This window comes from Macrotis lagotis, chromosome 8 (assembly GCF_037893015.1).
Source record: "Macrotis lagotis isolate mMagLag1 chromosome 8, bilby.v1.9.chrom.fasta, whole genome shotgun sequence".
NCBI lineage: Eukaryota > Metazoa > Chordata > Mammalia > Peramelemorphia > Peramelidae > Macrotis > Macrotis lagotis.
The window spans coordinates 183,209,701-183,229,422 of record NC_133665.1 but is presented as its reverse complement, the minus strand read 5'-3'; the positions used below and the strand labels follow the sequence as shown (position 1 = coordinate 183,229,422).

General features: G+C 51.5%; 1 protein-coding gene across 6 annotated transcripts in view; it reads right to left on the bottom strand.

Moving 5' to 3' along the window:
- Window positions 1-1,360: 1,360 nt before the first annotated feature.
- Window positions 1,361-19,722, bottom strand: part of TTC21A (tetratricopeptide repeat domain 21A) — a 36,725-nt gene continuing 18,363 nt past the window's right edge. For 2 of the 6 annotated variants that reach the window (XM_074199111.1, XM_074199116.1), the window contains 14 exons: window positions 17,199-17,271; window positions 16,962-17,072; window positions 16,435-16,573; window positions 16,113-16,216; window positions 15,577-15,768; window positions 12,262-12,372; window positions 11,420-11,501; window positions 9,929-10,079; window positions 8,795-8,956; window positions 8,325-8,520; window positions 7,181-7,405; window positions 6,361-6,481; window positions 5,968-6,035; window positions 1,361-5,876 (listed from right to left, as the gene is read on the bottom strand). In XM_074199111.1, the coding sequence (XP_074055212.1) occupies window positions 5,799-5,876; window positions 5,968-6,035; window positions 6,361-6,481; window positions 7,181-7,405; window positions 8,325-8,520; window positions 8,795-8,956; window positions 9,929-10,079; window positions 11,420-11,501; window positions 12,262-12,372; window positions 15,577-15,768; window positions 16,113-16,216; window positions 16,435-16,573; window positions 16,962-17,072; window positions 17,199-17,271 (1,813 nt within the window). In that variant the 3' untranslated portion in view covers window positions 1,361-5,798. The remainder of the gene's footprint in view (window positions 5,877-5,967; window positions 6,036-6,360; window positions 6,482-7,180; window positions 7,406-8,324; window positions 8,521-8,794; window positions 8,957-9,928; window positions 10,080-11,419; window positions 11,502-12,261; window positions 12,373-15,576; window positions 15,769-16,112; window positions 16,217-16,434; window positions 16,574-16,961; window positions 17,073-17,198; window positions 17,272-19,722) is intronic. The other 4 variants (XM_074199115.1, XM_074199113.1, XM_074199114.1 and 1 more) reach the window with 4 other exon arrangements.

The following is a 19,722-nucleotide window of genomic DNA, read 5'->3' as shown; positions in this document are numbered from 1 at the left end:
AACTGCATGTTAAGGAACAGGGATAAAAATGCAAAGTGGGGGGAACTCAAGGAACTTACAATCTGCTGGAGGAATTCGTAAAAGGGAGCGGAAATAGATGGGGTTGGAGAAGGCACCTGGTGGAGAAACCCGCTGAGTATAAAGTACAGTTGGAAACACAAGATGGCAGGGAGGCTTGGGGAGGAACTCACCCATGGGAGAAGGGGGTCGAAGAGGGAACTCTCAGGGTGGGAAAGCAGCTGAGAAATGGAATTGAGCCTCAAACAGCAGAGAGAGAGAGAAATGGAGGACAGAACATCTCAGATCATATTCGAATCCTGGGATCCACAAGCCCTTACAGAATTCACAACAGTCCCTTCACTATACTAAAATACAGTGTGGTGTATAGTGATACCATCTTGTATATGACAACATGGTCCTCTTTGAACACGAAAGACCATTATTTCAGACCTCCTTCAGTAGGGCTGAGAAGAGCTGACCTTGAGGTCACCTGGTGTGGAGCTTTCATTCTTTCAAAATTAAATTTTATTTTTTCAATGAACAAGCATTTGGTTTCTCATTTGTTTTCCTTTTTCCTACAGAAATAAAAAAAAGAAAACCATTATAATAACGGACAGAAATCACTGTCCTTTGTTGGCCATGCCAAAAATGTGTGTCTCATCCTGGGCTCCCTTTTAGGAAGTGGGTAGCAGTCTTCTGGATCAATGATGGGTCATTGCATTGACCTGAATTCCCAGGATGTCCAAAGTTGCTCCAGGAGGCATGGGATGGAGTGACCTATGGGAATCTGTGATTCCGGACTATACCTGAATCCTAATTTTAGTATTCATTTTCATTGGGATCTTTGAAGGGCAGGTCTCTTCTCTGAGTCGTTTCCTCATTTATAAAATGGAATTATGTTGCAAAAATAAATAACTTTGAAAGACTTAAGAATTCCCATTAATGGAAGACCAACCAGTTGATGCAATGATGATGAGGCAGCAGATTCAGGAGAATGAGGCTAAAGGGTGGCATGCATCTTATATTCAGGAAGTTCTGAAGGTCAGACACGGTCTTGTTTCACATGTTCCCTGCCATGCCTGTGCTTGCAACACCAAGGTAGTGGGCTCCCCGCATCGTGGGTCAGTAGAGTCAGTAGAGAGTTGTAAGGAATTTGACAAAACTATTCTATAAATGCTATCACTAGTTCTTGCTATTATGAAATGGACACTGGTGTGGACAGCAGAGAACAGATCATGACCTGGAAGCAATGAGATGCCTTGCTTGTAGTTCCTATAGGCTCAACAAGGGTGAGTTGCCCTAGCTATAAGTGAGTTGACCCATATAAATGACTATTAGAATCCTGTTGTTTTATGAATTTGTTTTTATTAAGTAAATGAACTTCCTAGTTCTCTTTTCCTCTAGTAAGCCAGATGGGAGAGGAAATGCATTTCTACTTGGGAGGTTGGGTTTGCCTTGGGGGTTCCAGCTGGGAAGTGTCACATTTTATGATACAAGTGGTTAATGTTATCCGGATTCTACCAAGCTTTTACTAATATAAATTGTGGGCTGCAGTGGGGCTGGGGCAGATAGAGGAAAGCAGGTTCCTTTTAAGGGATCACACAGGGCCCGTGATATAAATGCTATGGAATTATTTTCATTTGAAAAGAGAAATGGGAAGAGGGTGCCCCCACTATTTTAACAAACAGTATAGATTTGAACCAGGAATAAGGAAGATTTCTTTTCCAGAAGGGTCTTGGGAGAAGGGCTAGTTTAGGCACTCTCACAGTGGGGTCCCCCCAAACTATTGCTTTGGAGTAGAGACACCCTGGCTGCTGGAGGGTCACTGTCCAAACTCTGTTTTTTTTTAAGTTTTTGCAGGTGTCCTGGACACCTGAAGGACCCACATAAACTCCAGTTATGATGAAAGGATAACATGGCAGCCATCAGGCTTAAGTGGCTTGCCCAAGGCCACACAGCTAGGTCATTAAGTGTCTGAGGCCAGATTTGAACTCAGGTACTCCTGACTCCAGGGCTGGTGCTCTATCCACTGTGTCACCTAGCTGCCTCCAAACTCATTATTCCCTGGTGCTGGAACCTTTCTGAAATGCCATTGCTGGTTCTCCTTGGAGTTCTTGATGGGGTCCTCAGCCCATCACATTTTTTTTTCATTTATCTTAGAGGACTTTGGCCTACTCATCAGAGAGAGTTCTCTGTAGGCCACAGCCATCTGGACTTAATTGGGGGATGTCTATACCGTGCACCAGTCAGTTTCCTGTTTGGGTCCACTCCTCCCCAGCACACACATTCACCCTTAATGTACACTGAGTTCATATCCTGCAACGAAAGGAATGCATTTCTCATGATGGAATTTCAGAGACTGGGACCCTTGGGCCTCCTAAAGGCCTTTCAAAGAGGGTCTGCTCCACCTGTGCCTCAGAGCACAAAGGGCCTGTATCGAAGGAAGCTTTGAGGGATGAAGCAGGCCCCAAGCCTGAAAAGCCCTAGTGCCTCTCAGGAAGTGGTCCCAGATGCCCCTTCTCCTTTCAGAGGTGAGAAGTGCAGGGGATTAGCAGCATTCTTCACTGGCCTCACAACCCAAGGCCCTCTCTTACACCACCTGGTGGGTTCCTAGAAGAAATCAAAACCCACCTTTCTCCCTTCCCACACTGAGTCCTCTGGGTTCTGCCATGGGATGTGCCAATGCCTGGCCTGGTGGGGTGGTTTTATCCTTGACCAGATGCTGCCTCAGCCCCAGCAGTCACCAGGATCCAGGAGCCTGGATTTCTGAAGTGTGGGAGACTGACCTGGGGGAAGCAAGGGACATGAGGCTGCTGGTGGCTGCCTTCAGTGCCAGCAGAGGCCAGCCAGCCTCTGAGGGCTCTGATGAAGACTTTATAACTTTTCAAGGAAGAAGCAAAGTGAGCCTGAGACTGCTAAGTGATGTGGGAACTCCTTTTGTGTTTACAGAAATAATTAAGTGACCTCCTCAGGTTGGCTCTGATGGTAATCTCTCCTTCATGGGCAAGTCATTAAAGTATCATCGCAGTGAGGAAAAAGTCTTGAACCCTGGTTCAAGAGCCAGGAGGGGTTGAATCTCACCTCTGGCAGTTACTGCTATGCAACCCTCTGGAAGATGGGGTCAATAATTCTCCCACTACTCTCCTCACAATAACAGAAGCCTTTGTCCTGGACACCTGAAGGACCCACATAAACCCCAGTTATGATGAAAGGATAACATGGCAGCCATCAGGGAACTAGATAAAAACACCCACATAAGAAACTATTCAGAAGGCAGACTCGCAGTCTTAAAATATGTTCTACTCTGGGATGTGAAGCAGGTCCTTGGAAAACAAAAAGATCGATGGAGTTGATTTCTCCTGGGAAGGCTGTTATTACTGGGGAAGCGGGGGAGAACCAGACCTGGCCAAGGACCTATAGCCTGAACCTAGGTGATAGCTGATCTGCCTCATCTGGAAATATCTGAATCAGATTCAGAGGGTTCTGGATCAGGGGTGGGAAGACACCTTAGGGATCCTCAACTCCAACTGCCCATGTTACAGATGAGCTTACAGATGAGGAAGCCGAGTCCCAGGGAGTATCCTGAGCCATGTGGGTAAAAAGCATGGGTGGTGGGATGGGGGTTCCCTGCATCTCCAGTTGGGCCCTGGCTCCTGTATTATGCTCCTTTCTAATAAGTTCAGCTGCGTCTTACAGAATGTTATTTATAGAACCAACCTGGGACTGTTGTGTGTGGGAGTACTGTAAACCTTTATCACTTGGTGTCCTCTAGCCCCAGAGTGTTGTTTTACTAAGTACCATGGGAGTGGGAGTGAGCCAGGGACTGGGGAGGATATTTCAGCACTTCTATTTGGTCTAATAAATGGAGATCTGGGAGAACTAGAGCTTTGAGAACTTGTCATCCCTTGTCTCCCCTCTAGTCCCTTCAGTGTTTGCCTGGTAAGGATAAACTAGCCAGCAGGAACCTAAGGCTTCCTGAGCAGCTAGTCTAACTACCTAGAGATAGGCTTAGATAAGATAAATAAGGTGAGAGAAGATAATAGGGCTAGAGAAGGAAACAGAGGCCCAGGGAGAGCAGACTTTCCTGTGAATGATTAGTAGAGTCACAAATAGCACCTGGATTGCTTGGCTCCCTGACCAGTGATCTCTACTATATCACGATGTGGGACATAAAAATTCCCTAAAAAAATAGTCCCTGTATGTGAGGGCCCCCCCTACTGAAGTATGAAATCATGACTTCATCATATCCTCATCTCATCCACAAGGGCTGCTAAAGGTGACTACCAAATCAAGATACAGCTATAATAAACATTAACATCACAGAAAAAAACATATTAATGACTCATGTTAATTCATAATTATTTGTCTTCTCAGATTTTAGAGGCCATTTGAGGGGATGATTTAATGACCCAGTTTTCTGTTAAGGAAATTGGTTTAGGGAAGTCAGACCTACTTGAGTGACTTTGCAAAGGTTACCGATCCCATGAGCAGCAGCACCAGGACTGATCCCCGGAACTGGCACTTCCGGAAGAAGCTTCCCTGCCATGCTACCAGTTCACTGGCTCCTTGATAACATTTCTTCCCATTGTTCTTGGTTCCGCCCTCGGTGACCTTCCTCCAGTGAAGGAGGCTTCACAACCTGTTTCAAGGTTCCACCCTTGACTGGTTGGTTCCAAGGTTCAACCCCCATCCTTTTGATGGCCCCTCAGTTCTCAGATTCTTCAGCTTGGGTTGATCCAGGTTGAATGCTGTATTTAACAAACCATCCCCTGCCTACTAGAATACTTTTTCTCCCTCCTCCATCGCTAGGAAGGAGGAACAACCATTGAGCAGGGGGTCCTTTAGTCATGGGCCACCAACTTGACACTTTCTCTGCTCCATTTCCAGACATATCACCCTCGGAACACATTCTGGACATCATCGAGATCCTGGCTGAATTACAACTCACTGGGTGACCTTGGACAAATCACTTAAACCTCTCTGGTTTCTAGTTTCCTCAAATGAAAAAGGAAGGTGTTAGATCAGATGAAGGTTTCTCTTCTGCTACTTAACATCTGTGACTCTGTGACCACATTGTGGATTTTTTTCCTGCTTTTTTCAAGGCAATGGGGTTAAGTGACTTGCCCAAGGCCACACAGCTAGGTAAGTATTAAGTGTTTGTGGCCAAATTTGAACTCAGGTACTCCTGAGTCCAGGGCTGGTGCTCTATCCACTGCGCCAGCTACATTGTGGATTAAATGTGAGAAATGATATGAAACTTGGAATTTTTGAATCTTAGACTAGTAAGGAGACCTTAGGGGACTATCTAGTCCACTTTTTCCTTCCCTTTTTTTCCCCATAGATGGATAAACTGAGGCTGATAGAAAGGGACCTATACTTCCAGGAAAGAGCTTCAGGTCTCTCTACTCCTGATCCTGTGTTCTCCAGGAAAAAAAAAAGTTTTAAATCTCCTAGTGACCAATTCTTTTGTTTCACCTGGTAGAAAATACACCTGTATTTTGCTATGTGTGTATATCTATATCTATCTATATCTATATCTATCTATCTATCTATCTATCTATCTATCTATCTATATATTTAAAATACAACAAAACCAAATAGACATTGAGTACAGAATGAGAAAGATCATGTGGTCTTTGAAATTTCAGATTCTAATGGTGCAGGTGCCCCCAAAGAAGCCTTGATGAGGGGAAGATCCAGGCTCTATATATTCCTGCTCCCACCTTCAATTAAATTGGGTCCTGACTAGCTTTTCATTTCAGGGCTTCGTACTGGTGCCAGACCCGGATTCAGCTCTGCTAGGGCCGCAGAGACCCCTGGGCCTTTTCCAGAATGTCTTCTCTGATCTTCGGGTAGTTGGGGTGCTCCTTTAGAACCTAGGGGCCAAGGGAGAGGGAGCCACTGTCATTGGAGTGTGCACACCAGAAAAGAGGTGGGTAATGGGCTGAGATCAAAGAGATGGCTTACACTGTGACACACCTCGATGGCTTCTACAAATCTTTTGTCTTTCATGTAGTTGAAAGCAAGTTTGAAACCTGGAGGAGAAAGTGCAAGGGATTGCCTAGGATTGGTAGTCATCAGGTCCAGCCCAGCCCAATCTAGTCCAGCCCTTCTATTCCCAGGCCCAGCCCAGCCCAGCCCAGTCCAGTCCAGTCCAGTCCATCTTCCCCCAGGTCCAGCCTAACCTAGTCTAGCCTGGCTCCTCTAATGGGGGAAGAGAGCCCACAGCTGCTCTGACTTCTTTGATCCCTCAGAATGAGTGGGGGGGGCAGTCATCCTCTCTCAGTCTGAGTCCACCACCCTCCGCTCCAGAAGGGGCAGGCCCAGTGTGGGGCTGTGGAGAGAGGCCTGGTGGCTCACCGATGGAAGGGTTGGTGTGGTTGCTATACTTCCAGGCCAGCTCATAGTTACTTGCTGCATCCTTGTAGGACTGCTCCTTCTCCATGATGAGGCCCATGTACTCATAGGCTTTACAGCAGGACTGCAAGGATCGGGTGGTCAGCCCTGGCCCCAGGCCAGGGCTTCTCTCCCAGAGAGTCTAGTCTAAGTCTAGGTAGACCCTGTGGGCAGCCAGCCAATCACAAGGCTGGGTCGAGAAGCTGGGTGCTCTAACTCTCAGGCCCGGGCTGTACCAGGTGCTCCTTGGTCTGGCCCATCTGCCCAGCTGTGAGGCCTTGGGTTGGTCACTGCCTTTTGGGCTTCAGTTTCCTGGTGCTTCACTTTCTTTGCCATTATGTTATTTGGATTAAATGGGAGAGGAGATGGCGGTTGCCCAATGATGGGCTTTAATAATGACTCCGAGACTAGAGCAAGCCCCTGGGGACTCCCCCCCCCACTTTATCTTTTATTTCTATTTTTATTTATTTGTCCAATTACATACATAGCAGGTTTCTACATTCTGCCTTTTGCAAGTTTTTGAGTTCCCCATTTTTGGAGCCCCCTCCCAAGCTGCCCTTGGCAGCAGTTGCACAATTGTGGGGAACATATTTCTGTATTAGCCATGTTGGATAAGAGGAATCTGCCCCAAGGGCACCCCCACTTTCAAAGCCATTGGAGAACCACCCTGGGGAAATGGCCAGAGCTCTCAGGGTTCTAGGGGGCATTGGTAAGGAGTCACCCATCCCTGGTGGTTGCCAGTGGCCTGGCCCTCACTCCTTGGCCTCGCCTGGCAGCAGCCTACCTTGTTGTACTGGACACACCGGTGGAGGAGCTCCGAGGCGATGTCGAACTTGCCACTCTGGCAGTAGATGTCAGCCAGAAGGATCCAGCTCTTCTCCAGGTCCTCTGCATCGGCCAGGGCCCAGGGAGCCTTGGCCAACCTTTTGAGCTGGGTGCGGGCCTTGGGGATCTGTTTCAGGATCACATAGGCCTGGGCCATCGCCAGGAGGGCCGGAACACTTTCTTTCTGGGAAAAGACAGTCCCCGAGGGCCCTATGCCACCCTGTCCAGAGTTCCCTGGGCCTTGAGAATCTGGGGCCTGGGGAATGCATGCCTTGGCTTTCATTGCTTCAGAGCCCAGAGTGAGAAGGACGTGACCTGCCCAGTGCCCACCCTTCCTCCCAGCCTGGGGTCCAGAGCTCTCCAGGCCCCTGCCTAGGCAAGGCCCACCCTGAGAACCTTCCCCTTTAATCCAGCATGCCAGAGGTCTTCCCTTCAGACCCCTGGGCTGCCAAGCTCCCCCCTCCCCCCCATGCAGCACCCTCGAGGCCAGGCTCTTCTGACCCGGGCCTCCAACTGTGGTGGCCAGGCAGTGGCCACCTCCCATGACAGCTGAGACCCGCCTCCTCCAGTGGGACCCAGGGCTAATCTCAGGTACTCGCGAAGCTGCACACAGAGAGCAATGCACCCCCCCCATAATATAATCACACACACACACACACACACACACACACTCTCACATCACACATGACTCCCCCCAATCATACACACAATCTCATTCATACACACATTTATCTACTCACACACCCTCACATACACTCTCACACACATGCACCTCCCCCCCATGCACTGACACCCTCACCTGACTGCTGTTCCCTATGACTAGGGGCCTGGTGACCTTCACTGGACTCTCTGCCATTTCTAGGACTGGGGCAGATACTCTCTGGGAAGCAGGCCTCCGAGGGAGGACAAGTCTGGCAGTGGAAGCTCTTCCCTGAAGGACACGGGTCTCTAGGGGCCTGGGGTCTTTGGAGGACATGGGGTCCCTGGAGGTCCAGAGTCCCTGGGTATCCAGGGTCCTGGGGGGTCTGGGGCCCCGGGGGTCCGGGGCCCTGGCAGCTTCCCCCTTCTGTGGGCAGGGGCTCGCCAGCCCTGGGCACACTTACTTCCACCTGGGCAATCTCGATGAAGGCCCCGAGCGCGCTCTCCACATTGGCCTTCTCCTTGGTGGCCAGGAGGCAGTAGCTCTGTAGCATCTTCAGCTGGTCCTGGCCCTCCTTGTTGTGGGGGTAGAACTCGCGGAGGAGCTTCTCGGCTGTGCGCACCCCATGCTGCTCCGAGTCCTTCTTCTCGGTGGAACTGCTGGGGAGAGGGGAGGCAGCCCCGGGGCCGGTTCCAGGGTCACCCCGTGGGCCTGGAAGAGGCCCTGCCCCCAATTCCCCAAGCTCAGCTGGGACCCTAGATGCTGCTGCACCATGGGAGGAGAAGTGGGCCCAGGCCCAGGCTTTTGGGGGAAGGTGTGGCCCATGTCAGAGGAGCCCTTGACAAGGATGCTGCTCATGGGAGTTGGCGGCAGGGGCTCTAAGGGAGGCAAGGAGTTACACAGGGTTGCTCCTGGCCTGGGCCGAGGGGTCACCTGTTATCCACTGTGAGGGTCTCCAGCGCCTCTCCCCCCATGATCTCATTGTCTGGGTTGAGGCAGATCTGGACCATGTTGTAGGTGGCGCTCTGGCCCCAGTCACTGTCCTTGCGGGCTTTGTTGAGGTATTTCAGGGCTTCGTTGGGCTGTCCGATGTGCCTGAGGAGGGGTGGGCACAGGGGGCGCTGGCAGCAATGCCCTGCTGTGCCAGTCTGAAGTGGCAGGGCTCACCTCTGCTATTATGGTCATTATGCTTCTTTACCTACAGACCACCCTGGAGGATCTTGGTCCTTCACTGGACAAACACATTCCACTTGTTCCATGCCCCAGCCTCATCTTCCCCACCTGCCAAACTGGGCTCAAGCCCCAGCTTCAGATACATCCCGGCTGAGTGACCATCGGGTCACTTCTGAGGGCCCCCAGTGCCAGCCAGCTCAGTGGAGGGAGCTTCCTCCACTGGGAGTTCTGACCTCACCCCTTATCCCTACTGAGGGAACAAGTACACAAGGCTGGCACAAGGAAAGTGATCCTGGGCTCCTAGATATCAGGGGGAGGGGAACCTCAGCGATCACATAGGTGAAGAAAGGGAGGCCCAGAGATGCGAGGAGATTTGTCTGAGTGCCCTAGGCCCATGGGTAGCTACTGAACTGGATGTGAACTGGGGTCCTGTGAGGCCCAGGTGGGTGCTCTCTTTGGGCTATGGCCTCTGCAGGGCCTGGTTATGGCTCTGGGTCTCAGGCTCTATGGTCTGCTTACTAATGGGTGGCCTGCTAGACCTTGGGGATGGTGGGCTGGGGCTCTGGCCAGCTCGGGCAAAGAATAAACCCTGGAGCCCACCCAGGAAGCCAGGTCAGTGAGGGATTAATGGGCTGATAATGGCCCATTTGTCTGGGTTGAGAGGCCCTGGGTCAAAAGTCATCAGTGAACTGACCCATTCAGGGTGAGAGCACGGACCTGACTCACTCTGGAGTCTTCCTGAGGCTCCAAGGCCCCAGCTCCCCAACCCCCCAGCCAGTGAGAGAGAGAGAGAGAGAGAGAGAGAGAGAGAGAGAGAGAGAGAGAGAGAGAGAGAAGAGGCCATGCCCCGGCCCCAGCCCTTGCCTTGGCCCAGAGAACAAGATGGAACCTTACCAACAATAAATGCCTTTGCAGTAGTTGAATCCCGGCTCTAGTGGGATGCGACTGGACACCTTCTTGGAGAGTTCAAAGAAGGCCGGTGCGTCCTCCAGCTTCCCACTCCGTCTTAGCAGATCGATCAGTTTGTTCAACACTGAAAAATTGTCTGAAACAAGAAACAAAACGGGTGGGGAGGGGCACCATGGTGCTCATGGGCTCTGGTGGGGGGGATGCCACGGGGCCAGAGCTCCAGGGTGAAGGCCCTGGGATACAAGGGAGCGGGGCCTGGATCTGGAGTCAAGCCCCGGGTTCACTCCTTCTGCCTTGGTAAGGTTGGGATTCCTCATCTGAAAAATGGAGCTGTGAACAAGCTAGCCCTAGAGGAATGCCTCGGGGGATGACCCGGACTCTCAGGAGGACTGGCAGTACCAGCAGAGATGGCCGCTGCCCTGCCCCAGGCCTACCCCCAAAGTTCTCCTTGGTATCACCCATCATATTGTCCTGGGGCGAATGGACCCAAGATGCCCCAGGGCTTGGGAGCAAGACAAAGTCCCTCTGCCTGGTGGCTCTCTCCACTCGGATGCCCAGGAGGCACCTGCCATATCTCATCCAAACCCCAGCTCCCTCTGCCTGCCCCCCCAACCTTGTGTCTTCACAAGCAGCAGGGAGGTGAGGAGAAGTGTGGGGGGCAGGCTACAAGTGCAGGTGAGACATTCGGGGGCATTCCTAAGAGCTGGTGAGAGATGCCAGACTGGCATTCAGAAGAAAAAGAGGAGGGGCCCGTGGATTTTGGAGTCTTCTGTGCTAAAGAGCAAGGGAAGTCTGCTGGGACCCAGGGGTCTAGAAGAGGAAGGAACTTTTACAGAGGAAGAAACTGAGGCACGAGAAATTAAATGACTTGCTAAAGGGCACATGACCAGCAGGTTTCAAAGGCTAGACTTGAATTCAGGTCTCTCCTGGCCTCAAGGTCAACATCCTCTCTTATGTACTGAGCTGCTTCTCATTGTTGCCAACAGAAAGAATCTGGAGGAAGATGGACCTTGGGGCCCAGTGACCTCCCAAGGACACCCCTTCATTTTTTGGGAGCTCTCCCTGCTAGGAGCCCAAGTTTGCTCCTCTGGAGCTTGCACCTGTCTGCCAGACGTGCTGTGCCCTTTTCCTCAGAGCAACCTGGACAAATCCAAGGAGAGTCATCCCTTCTCTCCTCATTTTTTCCTCCAGTTTAAATGTTTGGGATTTCTTCACTTAGTTCCCAAATGGCATAGATGTGAGCCCCGTTCCCATCCTCAGTGCCCCCCCCATACACCCCTATAACACCTTTGGGGCTTCTAGCACTTAAGGCCATAATCATCCAGACCAGGGGAGGCAGGGGAGGAATTCTGATCTTGTTTACAAATGGATGCCAGGCCCATGGGATGGATGACACATCCAGGACCAGGGCTCTGGACCAGCTGGAGGGATGAACTGGGGGTAATGAGGGGCTAGTGGAGAGAGTAGACTCCTTACCTGGGGCCTTCTCAAGAACCTGCCGGTACAGATCGATGGCGGTTTCATATTTCTGTTTCCTGAACATCAGGTCGGCCATCATCTATGAGAGAACAGATGTATGGTCAGTATTCACTGTAGGAACTGAGAAAATCCAGGAGGCATGGAAGGTCAGAACCCCAGAAAATGAGGCTTGGGAGGAGCAGGGCCGCCTCTGGTCTTCCCTGTGGACATCTGGTGGCCAGAGTTTGGGAGGTCTTTAGGGCAGGCCTCAACCTCACTGCCTACCATCACTGTCTGGTCCTGAAGGGCCTGGGGAGGGTCTCCCAGAGGGAGACCCCAAGGAGCAGTCAAAGGACAAGTGCTCTGCTCCCCGGCCTCTTCCCCATGATAAGGAGGAGATCATTGCTTCCAAGTCCCAAGCAGAGCAGGGCCCTGACATCCAGGCTTTTTGCCTCACTCCTTCTCTCCATCCCTCAACTGAGGCTGGGCAGGGGCAGGGTTGACTGACTGGGCTTCTTGCTCCCAGGGTGAGGGTGACTCGAGGGACCTTGTGGAGGTTTCCCTTAGTGTGTTGGGAGGGGCCTCCCATCTGTGTGGTGGAAACATCAAATGGTCCTCTGACCTAGAGCCCCCCCAAGGTGTCAGTATGGACAGTGTGGACTTGCCACTTCACTAGTTTCCCCTCCATGGGATATTTCTCTTAAGAAATATGGAAATATGAAAAAGAATATGGAAATAAATTAGCCAAGAGATATTTTAAACTTCTGGAAGTTTGGTTCCAAGGGGAAGAGCCATATGTCATGGAGAAAGTAAAAGGAAGCTTCGGTCAGCCCAGGGAGGGGAGCCATGGGGGACCTTACCACACAGGCGGTCTCATGGCTCTGGTCACTCTGCAGAAGGACCGCACAGTGATGCTCACAGGAATCTAGGTCCCCCTGGATCAGGTACAGCTGAGCCAGCTCCAGAGTTACCTGGTGAGACAAAGGTGACCCTGGAGGAATGTGGGGGCATCCAGATCAGGCAAGGCAAAGGCTCCCAGGGGCTCTTGGGCCTCAGGGTCCTCACTTGTAAAATGAGAGGAATGGACTACTACTCCTTGCATTTCCAAATCTGGGGGTCCTAAGATTTATTAAATGAGTGATTATATGTTGAACTTTTTAAGCCCTTGAGTCTTCACCTGTAAGATGGGGACAAGAGTATTTCAAATGTTGACAGGATCATTTTGATAGAAAGTGGGGAGGGCTTTCTCCTCTATGGAGACCAACCCCATGGCTCTGTGGAAGGGAAGCTGGGGTCAAAAAACAAACAAAAAACCAAAAAATCTGCGTCTCTTTCCTTCCCTCTCTTCTCTGCTCTCTCTCTCTCTCTCTCTCTCTCTCTCTCTCTCTCTCTCTCTCTCTCTCTCTGAAAGTCCTTTTCCAAGAAGGCAACTCCTGTGTATCCACATCTAACCCAAATAACCATCCTCAAAAGGCCCATCAGAGGCCCAGATATGCTATCTGTGGGGATGATTATATTGTCCATAGAGATCCCTACAGTCAATCCTCCAATAAGTATTGAGTGAGCAGCTACTCTGGGGCAGGCCCAGGGGATACAGAGGCAAAAATGAACCAGGCTGTGCTATCGAGGAGCTTCCACTGCATTAGGGGAGAGATAGCAAGGTGGTCTGGCATCACCGAGGAGAACTCAGGGGCTGAGCCTGGAACCTCAGATGGGGGAAGAGCCCCTGGCAGGGCGTGCAGCATCTCCACCTGGTCTTTGGTTTGTTAGGGGAGCCTGTGATGTCACGGATGGACCTTCACCACCACTGCAAGATGGTGCCTTCTCAATATGTGGTGGAGGTCCTGACCCTGATGGGGCTGCATCCTATGGCTACCTGACTCCAGAGCAGAAAACAGAATATCAACCTAAGGAAATTGGGGGGGGAGGGGAGTAGGGTGAGGACTTTTCCCGTTCAAGCCTGATGAGGCTACTGCTGTCCTGTCCTCTGGCCTGATCCTCCTGTCAATAGTTGCCAGGGTCCAGTTTTTTGCATGTGGGGGCAATTTGTTGACCCCTCCCCCTGATTCTTCCTTGGTCTCTTCAGCCTTCCTTTGGTTGAGTGAGAACCCCAGAATTTGGATGATTAACTTCTTTTTTTTTGTTATTGTAAGGCAATGGGGTTAAGTGACTTGCCCAAGGTCACTCAGCTAAGTAATTGTGAGGTCACATTTGAACTCAGATCCTCCTGACTCCAGAGCTGGTATTCTATCCACTGTGCCCCCTAGCTGCCCCAATGATTAACACTTCTAAGTGCTCCCCACAAGCCTTTCTTTGGGCTTTCCAGAATTTGGCCTCACTCCACTTGTTCCCCAGCTTGGGCTCAGGATCACATTTCACAAGCTGGGGCTTGTCAGATATCAGGTTGGTGTTTGGCATTGGCCAAGCCGTCTAGGTAGGAGTCACGTTCATCATCACCACATTCCCACAGAGGGACCTAAATAGTCTTTGACCACAGGAACAAATACCAGATGTGGGAGCAGGGAGATGACAATGGGGGCTGAGTCCTCCAGGCAACGTGGTCCTGATGGTTCTGGTAGAGCATCTGGGCCCAGGCCCTTATCGTGGAACTGGAGGGCACCTCTGGGTGAAGCCCAAATGTCTTTACAGTTTCTGCCTCTAAGCATTCCCGCATCTACTTGCTCAAGATTCACTTCTTCCTCTTCCCTCCTTCCTCCAGATTCCTGGTTCTGGGGAGGGTGCCACTGGTCTTGGCCACACGTGGCTGCCTCTGCCTTGCCCTCTCCAGCACCAGCATGTGACTGAGCCACCCCGGAACCTGGCCACCAGCTCGGACTCTGTGATCTTGTCCTTCTCTTCTTTGTCCTCATGGGAGGCTTCTCCACCAGATTAGTCTCTTTGCTCCCATCCATCCATAGAGCTTCCTCCAATCCATCTTCCTCCAATCCATCCTCCATATAGTTGTTTGTCAAACTTCTTAAGGGGAGGGTCTGCCCTGGTCATTGCCCTGCTAAAAATCCATAGCTCCCTATTGCCTCTAGGACAATGCCTAGGTGTCTTTGATGACCTTTCCAACCTGACTTCATGTTTCTCTCTGCTATACAGGGAGAATTCCCCCTGCTTGAGTCCTATGTCTCTCCTCTCTGTTCTTTTGGGTGGGTGGTCCCTCCTTCCACTTCACCTTCAAGGCTCTGTGGAGAGTCTGCCTCCTATAGAAAGCTTTCCCTGAACTCCCCAGTAGGGAATGTTTCTCCCCCCCACTTGTGTTTCCTTAGGGGTACTTATAGCTTCCACCTCCGACCAGCCCCTCCAGACCCCTTCCCCAATATAGGGCCCCTGAGGCTGGGCTGGGTCTCCTTTAGTCTTTGCTTTGCAGCATTTGGCACAAGGCCAGATTATGCTTCTTGAATTGAATTGAGTTGACTTTCTAAAACCAGTCATTCAAAAAAAAAAAAAAACCCAAATCGAACCAAACTGGTTGTCCAGGTCAGTCAATAAGCTTTGGCCTGTTGGCTCATCCAGTGCTGAGGAGCAGGAAAACCTCACATCTATTTCCCACTGGGCTGGATGCCCTTGTCCCCCCTCCCCCAGGAATGCCATGGTTGGGAAATCTCATCATTGGCTTACTGGATGCCATCGAGACTCTTGACTCCAGACTCCCATTGAAGGAGGGGACCCAGACCAGTCCTCTCTTCATTTCCCACCCTAGAGCCTCTTGGGACTTCTCTCTGCCCCTCCCCTCCCGCTCTCTTTTGGGTTTTGGACTCCCCCAATGGAATGCAAGCTCCTTGAGGTCAGGGACTGTCTTGCTTGCATTCCCAGGGCTTGAGTTAATACATTTAGACTGACATTATTCTAATGTGAAGACAGCCAGAGTAAAAGGAAGGCGATCTGAGCCAGGAAGGTATTAGCTGCTAGGGGCATCAGGGAAAGGCCTGCCAAGAATTGCCTGGGCAGCTCTGCCTGGCTTGCTCAATCACATTCAGAAGGCATTTTTCCTATACAAGAACAACCACAGAGAAAGCTCCACAAACCCTTCCTTTCTGTTTATGGCCCCTCTGGAGGAATTCCAAGCAATGGTTAGGGCGCACTGGAGGAGTCAGAATCCCTTCCTTGCTCAGGCCCTAGCTGCAGAGCTGGGGCCCCCCAGGGTCCCACTGCCCCGGCTGGCTTACCTTGTTGTCTATTGGGGAGTAGGACAGGGCTTCCTTATAGGCCTTGACAGCCTTGGTATAATCCTTGTCAGAGATGTGCTGCTCCCCAAACTGGGCACAGATGGAGGCGGCCAGCTGCTTCTGGGAGGGGAGCATCTCGGGCTGCTCCAAGGGCACCCGCTTCAGAATTCGAGTCTGGATATCCAAGGCCTGCTGGAAGATTGGGGAATGTTCAAAGCACTCCCCCTCCCAGAAAGATTGAGAACAAAAGATCTTCTAGAGTTTAGTGAGATGCAGCCACGACCTCCTTTACTTCTCCCAATGACCCTGGGCCATTTGTAGAGGAGGATGGCATCAGTGTGGGCAGTGACCCAGCTATTAAGGGTCTCACCTAGTCATGTCCGGCCTCTCATGGACCATCATCATGGAAGCTTGAGTCCAAAAGGACCCCACTATCCACCCCAACCACCAAGGAACTTCTCTGCCCTCCCCCTCCCAGCTCGTGCTCTGCTCCCCGCCCCCCAGAACCAGAGCCCAGTCAGCCCGGGCAGCTTCACCTTGTTCAAAGTCTTCATCACTTCTTCCTTTTTGTGATTCTTGTACACTTTAGCAAGTAGAAGCAGGCACTTGACGTCATTCATCATGGAAGGGATGTCGTTGACTAGAAAACAGGGAGAGGTCTTTTGGGTCCTGGTGCTCAGTGAAGGGGTGGGCACATGGATGTGGGCAGACTCCCTGGGCATGCCCACCAGCTGCCTCTGCCCACCACGACCCCCGAGAAACCAGGATCTGTGGGTTCGTCTCCTCCACCCTTCCCCAACCGCTTCAGAGGACGAGGCCAGAGCAGAGTCCCCTGGAAACCCTCCAAGGGGCAGGTACCGAAGTCGTGATCCAGGGCCTGCTTCAGCACTTTCTCGGCCTTGTTGAACTTCTTGAGCTTCAGGAGCAACTCGGCCAGGTCGCAGCACAGGAAGTCCTGGCCGCTGATCTTCTGGGCGGCTTCGTAGTAATTGATGGCCTTAAGGAGAAGACACCGGGTCTCAGTGGTCAGTCTGGGAGAGGACATTGGGAGGGGTCTGCCTGTTACAGAAAGGCCAGGCCCCTGGCTGGGGAGTCCAAGAGAAGGCCCTCCTGGAAGGTGTCTTGTTCTCTCTGAGCTAGGGATCCCCCAAGCTGGCACCCACACTAAGCCTGGCTGGGGTGGAGGGGGTCATCTGTGGGTGGGGTTCAGTCTTGAGCCTTGCCCTCTGCTGTTCTTCCCCTCTTGAGGGCACTGCCTGGCTGGCTGGAGGCCCGAATGGGGCGAGGGGCTCCCAGATCCCTCCAGCCTTGCACGCTGCCCCCTGGACCGCCTGCAAGGTTCCCTGGCAAGGAAGCTGTCTCCCTCCACCTTGGCTCTGGCTGACCTTATTGTACTGGTGAGTTTTCACATAGGCTTGCCCAATCCTGCTGACCAAGGAGGCATCATGAGGATTCTTCCGGTAAGCTTCGTCATACACCTCCAGAGCCTTCTCTGGCTAATGGGGGGGGGGGTGCAAAGAAAGGCTTTTTCTTACCGCCCCTGCTCCCATCTCCCCTGACCAAACAGGGGCTCTGGAGCCATGGGTGGGGCAGTGGGCCAGGGTCCAGTGAGAAGTGCTCACCTCCTGAATATTCATGAAGGCATCGCCCAGGAGAAGGCTGGTGTGGGGACCTGGCAGGTGTTCACAGAGCTCTCTGCAAAGGAAAACCTGGGGATGAGGGAGGGAGACCCTGGGCTTCCTAGCCTTAGGGTGTGACCAGGCAGGGCCACATCCCTTTTATTTGGACTCATGCTGGGAGGTTGGGGGGTACAGAAACCAGGTCACTGGTCCCAGCCCCCTGGTCACCCTACCCAGAGAGGAGGCAGATACCAGGGATGGGGCTCCTCTCCTGGGCCACCCTGAATAATCGGCTTCATTCAAAGGGTTGCAAAGCACAGGACAGAGCTTATCTCATCTGATCTTCCAATGATCCTATGGGGGGTGTTAGCTCTATTTTACAGACAAGGAAACTGAGGCTTAGAAAAGCTATTGGTCAGATAGCATGTGCCAGAGACAAGAGTTGAATGCAGGTCTTCCTAAGTGGAGAGCTCTGTTTCTGTGTATTGGGAGAGTAGCCCCCCTCAGCCACAGGAGGACAGAAGCAGCAATCCTCAGTCAGCATAGGCAACCCTTACCAAGGAGGGTGAAAATCTCCTTTTCCTTCTAGAAGCTGAAATGGGAGGGATTCTGAGGGAGATTTTTGGTTTTGGGTTTTTATTTATTTTCTCAAGGCAATGGGGTTAAGTGACTTGCCCAAGGTCAGCTAGGTAATTACTAAGTGTATTAATTTGAACACAGGTCTTCCTGATGTTCTGCGTCATTGAGCTGCCTCTGGGGATGGGTCTTCTGGGAAGCAGGGGGTTGGATTGCTGGACCCCTAATGCATCTTCTTCCTTGACGCTACTCCCACCATGCCCCTAGAAATACCCACGCTCAGAAGGGCCTGAGCTTTGGCTCAGTCTGAATTACTGCTGGGAGTGGCAGGAATGGGCAGGGTAAGACGAATTCCAGGTTTCTGCACCAAGGACCCACTTTCACTCAGATCACAGGAGAGTTGACTGGAGAGTTTGGTGCTGACCACTGACACTCCCTGGCTAGGCCTCTCTCTTGTATCCTGCACAAAGGCAGTGTTGCCTAGCTGTTGGAGAGCCGGACGCTGAGCCTCCCCAGGACACACACTCCGGCCATTTACTTCTCTGCTCTGGGAAGCTCTTGTAGACAGGGAAGGGCTTTTAACCAGGGGCCTGTGAACCTTTTTTTTTCTTTTTTCTTTTTTCTTTAGTACTGTGAGAACTGTATTTCACCATAATTGGTTTCCTTTGTAATTTTCTCTCTTTTATTTCTTGCATTTAAAATTACTGTTCAGGGGCAGCTAGGTAACACAGTGGATAGAGCACTGGCCCTGGAGTCAGGAGGACCTGAGTTCAAATCTGACCTCAGACATTTAATTATTACCTAGTTATGTGGCCTTGGGCAAGTCACTTGCAAAAAAAAAAAAACCTTAAAAAATTTTTAAAAAATTACTGTTCAGAGATGGGGCCCAAAGACTTTCCTAGATGCAGCCCGAGGAGATACCCCTACTCTAAGACAGACAGGGGCAGAGGGACCTATTTACATTTTCGGAGGGAGTTTCCTCACCTGGGAGGTCCCTGTAGGGATGATACCCCAAGTCTTGCCTCATTTCTCTAGAGGCGAGAGAACTCTCCACTAGAAGAGTCGGCCCACTACAATTTCCTGGAGAATTTCTCCAGTTTCCTAACTCGTGGTGAATAGAGCCAAAGCTGCTTCTTGGGCTCTTGGACACGACTGCAGAACTGGCCAGCTCGGGGATGCTGCGGTGGCAGCGCCTGGCCCAGAGAAGGGGCTTCTAAAGGGTCTGCTCAGTGACTGACTGGGTCTTTGTGCTCAGTGGCTTCTTGCGGGGGTCCCCAAACTTTCAGAACATACAGGATGTCCACAGCATCAAAAGAAACTTAATCATCCTCACTGATTCCTCCCCCTCCACTCCACTCCTAGTTTTATCCTTGGTTCCAACTAGGGAGTCCTCCCGAGGGGATTCTTTTTAAAAAAATTTATTTATATAAGGCAGTGGGGTTAAGTGGCTTGCCCAAGTCCTCACAGCTAGGTCATTATGAAGTGTCTGAGACCGGATTTGAACCCAGGTACTCCTGACTCCAGGGCCAGTGCTCTATCCACTGTGCCACCTGGCTGCCCCCCACCCCCCACCCCGGAGGATTCTGAAGAGACTTCAGGGTCATCCTCATGCTTTAGAGTCAGGGCAATGAAAAGACAATTCCTCCTAAGGATGTTTCTGAATGTTCGCCAAGGAGGAGAGGCAGCTAACACAGGGCCTGCTGAGCAAGGAGAACTGAGTTCAAGTCCAGCCCCAGGAAGTCCCTTCCCAGCTGCTTGCCTCAGGTTCCCCATCTGTAAAATGAGGGGGTGAGACTTGCCCTCCGAGGGCCCTTTGAGTTCTGAATCTATGCTCCCCTACGTCCCTAGCTGGCACAGAGGATGGGACATTGGATTTGGAATCAGGAAGTCCTGAGTTCAAGAGCCTCTGACCCTCACTAAAGCCTGCGTGACTCGGACCCTCTCTGCTTGC